The 11,398-nt window shown below is 41.6% G+C and overlaps 1 protein-coding gene across 3 annotated transcripts in view; it reads left to right on the top strand.

Moving 5' to 3' along the window:
- The first annotated feature begins 408 nt into the window (after nt 1-408).
- The window catches only part of GABRB1 (gamma-aminobutyric acid (GABA) A receptor, beta 1), a 313,268-nt gene continuing 302,278 nt past the window's right edge, over nt 409-11,398 (top strand). The window contains exons 1-3 of one of the 3 annotated variants that reach the window (XM_012639911.1): nt 409-878; nt 1,068-1,159; nt 1,544-1,611. In XM_012639911.1, the coding sequence (XP_012495365.1) occupies nt 799-878; nt 1,068-1,159; nt 1,544-1,611 (240 nt within the window). In that variant the 5' untranslated portion in view covers nt 409-798. The remainder of the gene's footprint in view (nt 879-1,067; nt 1,160-1,543; nt 1,612-11,398) is intronic. The other 2 variants (XM_012639912.1, XM_012639913.1) reach the window with 2 other exon arrangements.

An 11,398-nucleotide genomic window follows, 5' to 3' on the forward strand; every position in this document is an offset into this window, starting at 1 on the left:
GAAAAGATTTTCTTTACTAGAAACTAGCGAAAAAGCCGGGCTTGCGGCAGATGCTCCTAGAGAAAGAAAGGACCACAGCTGCCACCTGCCTCACCCCCCTTTACAGGAGAGAAACGACAGGGGAGGGGAGGAAAGCGAGGGAAGAGAAAAGTTGGCCCGCCCCTCCTCTGCGGGCCCCCACAGGTCTACCCCAACCCGGTGTCCCAGGACTTCTCCCAAGGGCACCTCATTTTTGGAGTCCTCAGACACCTCCTGGGTCTCCCCTGCCCCCTTCCTACTCCTTGTCGCGCTCTGCACTCCTCCCTGCCCCTGGGAGCCCCCTCCCCAAGTGACCAGAGAACAGCCCCTCCTCCCGACGCCCCGTCCTAGGACCTCCGTGACTGTCAGCGAAAGATGCCAATCACAGGCAGCCCTGGCCAGATCGCCGAAAGCCCAATAAAAAAAAAAAAAAAAAAAAAAAAAATCAGGTTGGGGGCAGAAAGAAAATGCACATAGCAGCCCCCGACGCACGAGGGAAACTCCGCATGCACGCGCACGTAGGACAGACACCCTGCAGGGAAACGGCCGTGGGCCTCTGAGCACCCACAGGACGCGGAGCGCCCCAGATAGGAACTTTAGAGGGATTGAAATCTGTTGCCTGTTCCACTAGGAATATTGTTTGCAAGGCACAAGGTGTCTTTCGGTAGCGAGCACCCTCTGCGCATGCGCAGGTCCATTCGGGAATCACTGCCCAGCCGCCGACTAAGTTGCATTCCTTGAATCTTCGCCGAAAAGACAATTCTTCCACCGGAGTTAGTGATGTGGACAGTACAACACCGGGAGAGTCTGGGGCTCCTCTCCTTCCCTGTGATGATCGCCATGGCCTGTTGTGCGCACAGGTGAGCTGCTGCTGTTGAATCTCTCTCTGTTGTGTGTTTTTTTTTTTTTTTTTTTTTTTGCTTGGCGTTTTTCTTTTCCATGCCTGCTGGATCGTGTCTGTCGCTATGGGGGTAGGTGTGCCTGTGTCTTTCTGTGTCTGCTCGCAGTTCGTGCTCCCTCTGAACACGGCTCCTACTTCCTCCCCTCAGCGCCGACGAACCCAGCAACATGTCCTACGTGAAAGAGACGGTGGACAGATTGCTCAAGGGCTATGACATCCGCCTGCGGCCGGACTTCGGAGGTAACCTTCGTCTTTCCTCAACCTGTAACCCTTCCCTAGTCCTGCTCTGCTGTCAAAGACAAATGTCACACACAGAAAAAGCATGTCACGTTCGTAAGCGTGCACACGCCCTGGAGACAGACAGACACACACACACACACACACTCTCTCCCTCCCCGGACCCCCAGTCTCGGCGGCTGAACCCCGGGCTGAGCCCCCCCCCCGCTCCGACACACCCTCTGCACAGTCACCGCGTCACGCGTGTGCCCACACCTGTGCCCTGCAGGGGGCCGGGGAGGCGGGAGGGAGCCCGCTCGCAATGCAGCAGGGCCGGGCAGCCCCCGCCCGCCCCGGCCGCCGCCGCCCGGGGAATATGTCCTCAGTGTGGTCCCACCTCCCCGGCAGGGCCCCCCGTGGACGTCGGAATGCGGATCGACGTGGCCAGCATAGACATGGTCTCCGAAGTGAACATGGTGAGTGGCGTCCCGACGGGCCCGGGCCCGGCTTGCGCAGCCGGGAAACGGACGAGTCTCCGTGCCCTCTGCGTTTCGGTGGCGGTCACCTCGCCCCGGCCCCGGGGTCCCACGCGGCGCGCGCTCCCCACGCCGGCGCACACGCGGCCGCCCCCGGGTTGTGTTTTCCACGCACACGGGCTACTGCGGCGCTCGGGGAGAAACGTGCTCGGCGCTATTTTGGGAAGGACGGCGGCTGTTGCGCCGGCGGACAGGCTGGGGCGGAGTCTGAGCGTTACTTTAGCGGGTTTCCCTGCGTGTGCAGAGGAGCAGGGCACCCTCTGCCGGCGGCCGGGCGGCCTGCACGGGCGCCCGGGACGGGTGGTCGGGTGGTGGACCGCGTCACTCCCCGCGGCCCTCGGAGTCGGCGAGCCTGGACGCACTGAGGCCCTGCCGCCAAGCTCACAGTCGGGGTGTCAGGGTGCCCCTGCCCTCCGTCAGTCCAGGCACGCCGTGTGGCAGGAGCAACAGGCTGACAGCAGTCCATGCTTGCTAATAGGGAAGGTGCTCAAAGCCTGCTTCTGGAGAGGCTTGTATTGTTCCCCTGTGGAGGTTGATCAATTTGTCTTGCTGCACCTTTTAAATCTAAGTGGAAACAAAGGGGTTTAGCTATATTGCCTAGCTTTACCCTAGAAACCCTAGCATGCTTTAAAAAGCCTGATGATTTAAGGGACCGTGGAAGGGAAAGGGGGCGATAATAATAGCACAATCTTTTCATTTCACAGGGGTCAAAATTCTTTTATTTCTTTTTTCCCCCCTCTCTTTTGAAGCTGTTGCAAAATGGATTGAAATCATAGCTGCCGCTTTCTCTATTGGCTGTTTCCACCCACTGTGGGTAGCAGTTTTCTAGTTGTCAGAGTTTCTAACTGTTGCTTCTTATAATGGGAAATGCCTGTTGCTTTTCTAGAATCAACCACCCAGGGAACAGCTAGATCTGTGTGAGCAAAATGCCATTTCTATTTCACTTGGGAAAAAATATTATGCAGCAGAAATTTAGACATCCTGAATAATTTAAAGAGTACAACCTTTTGGGATTTTATCACTCTATAGCTATAAAGGCTATTGAATTGCCTTTCATTTCATTCCTGGTGTGTCGTTTTATTTCAATATGCTATGGTTTAAGAATTTTTCTTTTCTTTTTTTTTTTTTTAGGTTATATCAGGGAAGAAATAAATATAGCGTATTGAATAGGATTGGAATAAAAAGTATTACTATCAAATTTCTGTATTTTATCATTGTAACTGTCCCTGCTTTAAATAGCTTATTTAAAACACTATTTTAAAATGTGTCAGATTGTTGTACTGGAAAAAGAAACCCAATTTTTAAAACAATGCACAATGAATGTTTTCTGACTTGACAAAGATTTTTAACAGACCGACATTATGATCTGTTTACGTACATGCTAATACCACAAAGCAACCAAAAACACACTATTTACAAACATTCTGAGGAATGTAATAACATGTGCACATATACAAATCGTGCCCAATCCATGCAAATGCAAGAGGACAAATTAGACAAGGAATTAGTTTAACAAGTTGTTATCATGTAAATAAATGATGATATTTACCTTTTCAATAATTTATTTTTGTACCTTGTAAGCATTCACATGGATAATGTATAAAATAAGAGAAGATTCAGAAAGTTCAAAAGGCAAACAGTGGCTTTGCCAGTGGTCTACCTTGCTGTATAGGATACCAGGCATTTCAGCATTTTTAAAAAGGTATAATTCTCTTGGTTATATTGACATATACTTTCAGCTTTTCTTCAAACTGAATTGAATAAGGAAGTTGCTTTTAATCAAAACAACCACCACAACAAAAAGCTCTGTGTAGTCAGTCATTCAACTGAATTCATACATAAGCTTGCAGAAGGGATTGACTTTAATTGCAATACCCCTGGATATTTCTCCCTAAAGATTGAATAGTACAGCCTGTTTATATGCTTGATTTTTAAAACATATTCATTCAACTGATGAACCTTTGAAAAATATATTCTACTAAAATGCCTATTATATTTCCACAGTGGTGTTAGAGACATGATGAGAAAGTATAAACCACTGAAAGCTGAAATATAATAAACCTTGATTTACTTATTCTCCTTTGTTTCTCCTTTTAATGAGAGGTACCAACAGGACCCGAAGCTTATTTTATGTTCTCTCATCTGTGACAAAGCATTAAAATAAACAGATTGGAAATAACTCCAAGAAAAATGGAAATAAAGAGGAATATTTTTAGAATTGAGGGCTCTGTATAAACACTACGAGGATGGTTACCCCATTGTAAGATAACTGTCTATAATATGCTTTGATTTTTAGATAATATAAGTAGGGTTGAAAGTCCATTGGAAATAGGACTCACTGCTTTTCATTTTAAGCATGTTTCAGTACCCTGATGGGTAGTAACTTTCGAGATTATATAATAGGAAATTTTCATCAAAATTAACAAAAAATAAGAATGGACATTAATATAATAAAACTAGCTTTTAAGAAAATGCAAGTTAAATCCATTACTAAAATATTGCCCATGTTTACATTTATATTCATCAACGGTATTACCCATTCCATGGCTGGGAAAATGACATGATAATTGTACATTAAAGTAATGGATTTGAAAAATAGATTCTATTTTTTTCTTTGCTTTTCTGAGTAAAATACAATTACAGATTGGTTTATAACATTGTCTGTTTTAAAGACTAACATCACATCAAGAGTATTTTCTGATTCATGTCCTCCAGGATATAAAATATTTTTCCCAGATTAAGAAAGAAAAAGAATTTATTCAAGAATCTCTACAATCAAGAATCATTGGTTCTGAGCAGTGAATGCAAAAACTCTGAAGAATAGTTGCATTGCTGAAAAAATAAATACTTAAGAGCAAGACCTTTCTTTTCAGGAAAGAATATTATTGATTAAATTAGGAATGATTTTTCTTCTGGCATCATGCGATATATGGTGCATGGGATAGCAACTACATACAGTTATTTTCTAAACTGTCATCTTAAAAAAACTACCATGATTTCAATTTCTTGCATATTAAACCCTTCAAGCCTTCTCTTTTAACAATTTCTGCCAAGCCATACACACACACACACACACACACACACACACACACAGGACTGACTAACGATGAACAGGAGGCAGTTGGAGGAAACAGAGAGACAAAAGCTCTCAGAAATTGTCCTTAAAGTAACCACCAACATCTGCTACTATAAGCCTGTAAAACGCATATAGTAGTAGGCCAGTTCTGTTTGAGCAGTAGTTTGGAGAAACATGATATTAACTACCTGAAGACAACTGGTTGAACTCTTGTATTTCCAATTCCAATGACTAACTATTGCTTCTTATACAAGAGGTGAATCCTGATCGTCAAGTGGGAGTTCCAACCGCACAGCTTTCTGTCCCTGATTTGAAGTCACAATGATCCAAGTGACCACCCCTAGAAGACTTTACATGCAACGAGCCCTGACCCAAAGCATGAACTCATTCCAAGCCATTCTCAGTACGAGATGGCTATCATGCATTTGTTTCCTTCCCTCTTCATGCACGGGTGCAACAGTGAATACTCTTATGGGCATTACAGTTAACAACTAGGATAATGAAAAATGGGCCTATTTTACAAATAATGCTCAAAGAAAAACAAATTTAATTTACCAATTATCCACTTAAATTCCACTGTTGTTGTTATTTTAATATTTGATTCTAGAGGTTTCTGGTACACACTCCAGTTATGTCTAATTTCCATCACTGTGGTGACTCAAAACAGTAATTACTTGTTAGAATCCTGCTCCCCACAGCCATGTCTCTAAGTCAGTGCTTCCCAGTCTTTAATGTGTACCTGAATCACTCTGGGATCTTGCTAAAATGCAAATTCCAAGTCAGAGGTGTGGGGTGGGGCCTGGCATTCTGTATTTCTCCCCGGTAACGCTGACGGCTGGTGTGTAGACAGCCCTTTGAGTATCAAGGTTACAGTATAATATTCTAAGATCTAGTTTCATTAAGAAATGAGTATTTTTTTTCTGTGAAGTTTCTCTAGGAATGGCATTATTCCAAATAATGGCATTATTTGGAAACTTAATTCCAAATTAAGTTTCAAATTAATTTCCAGCTTGTTAAGCAGAGGTAGCTGTGCTCTAAAGAAAAATCATTTCAATGATTGGTGCTAAGCAACAGGACAAAGCCAACAGCCTGGAAGATGGGGCTTAACCTAAACTAATAGTCAGTCTTCCTAACTGTGTCATTGCCTACGAATCAGCCAATCTTAAATGATGGCTATGAACTATTACCAAGCACAGTAACTGAACAATACTATCCTGTTGCTTTATAGAACACCTATGACTTTTCTTCTTCAGAAAAGAGAACGTTGCAAAATTTCCCCCCACTGAGGAGCTAGCAATAGCTTTGCAAAATAGCCTAAACATACTCTTGCTGGCTGTCAGTAAATTCTCTGAGGTTATAATAGAATTTCCCTTGCAAACAGAGCAAATAGGTCAGTGCCATTTAAAGGTAGGAACAGATATCAGCAGTTAAATAAAGATATAAATACGTTTTTCTCTTACATGAGTAATCACCCAGGTCTTTCCTTTAGGTGCTAGGTTACAACATTATACCATCTGGAGAGGCTGAGAAAGGAAAATCTTCCCTTTGCTTGTCTGGAGATAACAGAAAGATATTTTTATACCCTAAGCCACATTAAAGCAAGCCTCTCTAGATTTTTAAAAGTTTGAGTTTACAATTGAAAGCCTGTGATCTTAGGATTACAGGACCAGACTGGGTATTAAAGTGTGTAATACAATGAAAATAGATAGTAACGTTTATTGAACATTTTCCGTGTGTGGAGTATGGTTATCGAGTGCTTTACATTAATAGCTTATTTAATCCTTCAGCTGTGCACTTCTTTTCCCTCATTACAGATTGAAAAACTGAGGCTGAGAGAGGAAGAAGCTGAGGTTGAGAGGTTAAATCACTTACTCAGAAACCCTAGAGTTGGTGAATGGCAGAGCCAAGATTTGAAAACCAGGCAGCCTCTTTCCAGGGTCTGGCTCCTAACTGCCAGACTAGTAAAAAATAAAATATTCTCAGTATTTAGCTTTTGAATCTTGAGTAATTTGACTTCTCTAGGCCTCAGGTTTCTCCTCTGTAAAATGAAGGTAAATTACATGATTGCTAAACACCATTCCATTTCAAATACTCTATAATAAAAACTTAAATTTTTAAAGATTTTCTACTCTATCAAAATAAAAAAAAAATCTTTTCTCTCCATCTTATTCTGTTTAGATTGTGTCTTATTCTATCTTATTCTCCTGGTAGGCGAGTCAATCAACAAACATTTATTGAGTTCCCACTGAGTGTAAACTATGGTAATCTCCTGGGAACACTGAAGTAATGATTGTGCAATCTAGGGCCTCTTAAGTCATTGTTTTAATTAGTCATAGCATTATCATCTAACTTTTTCTTCCTTAAATACACTCACGAAGACAACATCCAAGACCATTGGATCAATAGTCTTCAAAATGAGACTTGACTGATGCCTGGTGTATATTATATTGAACACTGAAGCCAGGACCAAATGGGAAATATTTTTATCTGGTGCTGTCCATTGTATTCACACTTGGAACGCTGTTCCTCTACCACCAAACGAATACATTTTTCAACACTTGATGTGAAACAGAAGGAAACTGTTATTTTTCAAGATCTGGGCATCCGAAAGGATCTGCCCAACTTGCCTGAACCCCATCCATGAAGGTGGCTGAGGAGTGAGGGAAAGCCAGGGTGTCTGTCTTAACTGAGTATCATTTAAAATCAATTCTTTAATTTTTGATACTTTTTGTCTTGGCAGATTCCCAGTTACTTGATAGCACCCTCAAAACACGCACACACAGATGAAATCTTGCATTATCAAGGAAGGCAAAAATTTCAAAAGAAAAACGATTGGTTTAAATGTTTTCAATTGACTTAGGCTTCAGTGAGGGGCTTGAATGATGTAATCATACTTGAAAATGATATGAGGATGAATTGGTCTATATTTATAGTTGGCTAAATGTTAGTACATAGTTTCCCCATATATTGGGAGATCACTGAATCCTGTTTTCCAGAATACTTCTCTTTTCGGCAGATCATGCATTGCATAAAGTTCCTTGATTCTTGTCTATTGAAAGGGAAGGAATCTAATAGCAGCATTTGGCAATCGATTACTCAGCACTTGGCAGCTACGCTTAAGAAGAGGTTTACAATTGACTCATATCAGTGGTGAAAACTTACCAAAAGGACTGGCCATGTGACAAAAGTGAAAGATGTATTTTTTGTCTTTAGTGAGCCCACTTGCCCCTTTGTAAAAATACTCAATAGTCCCCATCGCCACTCCTCCGCTGAATAAACGACTGTATCTTCCCCTGTCTCTCACGCTTCCAGTAAAACCTGTCATCCTACCTTGAATTTAAGATTAAAGGGCAATTTTCCAAGAGCGTTCATTCAACTACTCTAGCAAATAAAACAGATATGGGCACTGTCCTTGTGGAGTTTATAGTATTTTTTAGAAAAAAATTGATGTAAAGTCTCTAATCTGGGAGTGGATATTTTTTCTTTCTGGAAGATTTTAAAATATCCGTAGCCTTCATCTATGTGGTACGTGCTATGATAGAGATACGTATGTATAGGATCATATGGGAGCACAGAGAAGTACTTTCTAGGGCATGATGAAGGGTTAATGCCTGAAATAAGTCTTAAAGAGGAAGAGTAGTTAGGCATTATGTATAGAACACAAATCAGAACTTTTAGGAAAGGCATATGCATAGGCAGGTGGGCCTTAAAAACAGCACGGAGTATTCTGGGAAATACAGGTAATTTCTATTATGGGTACTTAAAGGGCACAGGGAGGATTGTCAAGAGGTCAGACTGAGTGCTTAAAGCAAGGTGTATGACAGTGTTATTGAATGTTTTCGCTGTGTAAAAAGAAGTGTCTCTATAAACAGATATTTGTATATGTGCTCATGATTTTTGGAAGAATACACAAGAAATGAGTAACAGTTAATATATCTTAGAAGTATAACAAAGAAGTATAACAAAGGAATGTGCTATAGAGGAATACTTACTATTCTTTATATGTCCCCTTTGAATTTTTGCTTTTAAAAAATCTTATACATGTGCTCTATACTCTCATTTTAAAAATAGAATCTGCGGGAGGCCAAGGTGGGCGGATTGTTTGAGCTCCGGAGTTCGAAACCACCCTGAGCAAGAGCGAGACCCCGTCTCTACTAAAAATAGAAAGAAATTAATCGGACGACTAAAAATATGTAGAAAAAATTAGCCGGGCATGGTGGCGCGTGCCTGTAGTCCCAGCTACTCGGGAGGCTGAGGTAGTAGGATTGCTTGAGCCCAGGAGTTTGAGGTTGCTGTGAGCTAGGATGACGCCACGGCACTCTAGCCCGGGCAACACAGTGAGACTTTGTCTCAAAAAAAAAAAAAAAAAAAATAGAATCTGTACACACACACACATCCACACAGACAGAGAAATGATGCTGGAATGTGTGTGCTAAGGAGATGGATCCTAATCCAGAAATGCAGAAAACCTGACAAATGGTTTAACAGACACTCTGTTTTACATTGCAGATTCTTGTGGCTGTGTGGAGGATGTAGTAGAGATAGCTCAAACTGGGGGCAGTGTTAAGAAGTTATTTCAAAGTCCAGATGAGAGATGATAAATGCCTAATGTAGTACAGTGGCCATGGGAACAGAAAGTAAGGAAAGTGATATTCAGACAGAGGTAAATCAGCAGGTTTAGTGACCGGCTGGATGATGGGGGTTAGCGAGGAAATGAGCCCTGAATGCCTCTGAGGTTCCACACTGAGTGATCCGCATATGTGGCACCGTGTGCACAGGGAGGGACCTGAGGGAGGGGACGTCATCTCTTTCACCTCCACCTGCTAAGGTGGACATATTTTCAGAATGAAAAAAAATTAAGAGTGTGTTGTTATAAGCTACTTGTGGAAGCATTTAGGTAGAATATTGGAGATTGGAATCAATGGTCTAGTTCCTTGGCGCATCTTCTAATTCTGTTCACAAATAAGGCAAGTTCTGTAGAGATAAATCCGGGGGTCCACTGAGGTGGTGGCTGAAATGGGTTGGTTAGAGATATGGAGAAAGGGTGCTGGAAAAGTAAGAGAATGGAACAAAGTCAACTTTCATTATCCCTAGTAATATGCTTATTTATCTAGAAGGACCTAGACCCTCATAAGATAAAACATCCTTTCAAATTCCTCCAGAGCAGTGATCTTTGTATTCTGTTTTAGTTGCCTTTATAAAACCATATAGGTAAGAAAAAAAGATGTGTGGGAAACTCACTCACACGGCATCTGCTCTCTTCTCTACTGTATCCTTAAAGTGATTCAGAGTCCTTCTGGAACATTGTGTTTCCATGGGAAATTGCATGAAAGCAGTGTGAGTTCTTGTAGAGAGTGTATTTGGTGATGAAATGAGGCTGGGTGTCACAGACAGTGCCAGTGAGGCTGACTGCTTGCCCTGAGAAATGAAGCTTACCGGCCAGGAAATTAAAAAGTGATTCCCAGGAGCTTTGCAAAACATTAAAATGGCCTGTTGGGTGTGATTTTAAACAAGAATTCAACAGAGCCCTGTACCCTACAAAATGGTCTTCTGGAAAGAGGAAATCTATTTAAGCAAAGTCTTATTCATGGATCGTATTGTTCAGGGAAAGAAGACAGAGAAGCAGCTAGAGAAATATTAATAGATTCAAATAGAAGAGGGCTCTTAGGTAGCTGCTAGCAATCAGCTGTTCCTTCCCTGTGTCTCCCGAAAAGGAGCATGGGTGAAGGCTCTTCAGATACAACAGGAAAAATTAGAGGTTAGATGCCTTGCTCTTGTTGCTGAATGGATTAATCAGGGAAGTTGCTTCAAGTGAATCCACTTGAATGAGAGAATTTATTTGAGATCCTTCCTGAAAGCAGAGGAATAGATTTGTTGAAAGCTCAGGATCCCTGCCTACTCTAACCCTCCATGACTCATGGAAAGATTTTTTTTCTTATGATTTATTATTTTCAAGGGAAGGATACACAATTCTCTAACCAAGAGAAATAGCTTTCTGGTTTCCATGGAGACAGTTCAATGACGTTCATTTGAAATGCTACCTGTACCTAGAACATTTTCTCATGTCAGCAGCCATGGTTTCTCCCTCCTAACACCTGCAAACCCTACCTACTTCAAAACCCAGAGGAAATCGTATTTCTTCTCTGGAGCCTTTTCTGCAGCTGCAGCAGAGGGAATCCCTCTGGAGGAAAAATGTATGGGGCATATAAGCAAATCAAGACTCCTAAAAGACAAAAGACCCAATATAGGTTTTTCTTCACCTTACCTTCCCCCTCAACTATGTAAGCAGGAAATTTAGGATTATATTTTTTATATTCTCTACATAGCTCCTAGCATATTTTAGGAACTTAATGATAGCATTTATTAGGATTATAAAAGAATTTTGCAAGTCAAAAAAATTGTTGGTAATTATAACATTTACATTTTCAAATTCAGAAATAATAGTTTCTCTATCAGGTCTACCTTGCACCTTCATCTGTAATTTTCCTTTATGTTGATCATGGATCATGAGCTGTTTCCATAGAAACAGTTTCATCAGACGGTATAGCCAGTTTCTCAGACACAGAATCATTTCATGGCAAATATCAATGCTTATATACATGTGTGTGTGTGTGTATATATATATATATATATATATATATATATATATGA

The sequence above is a fragment of the Propithecus coquereli genome, unplaced genomic scaffold (assembly GCF_000956105.1).
Source record: "Propithecus coquereli isolate 6110/MARCELLA unplaced genomic scaffold, Pcoq_1.0 Scaffold143, whole genome shotgun sequence".
Classification (NCBI taxonomy): domain Eukaryota; kingdom Metazoa; phylum Chordata; class Mammalia; order Primates; family Indriidae; genus Propithecus; species Propithecus coquereli.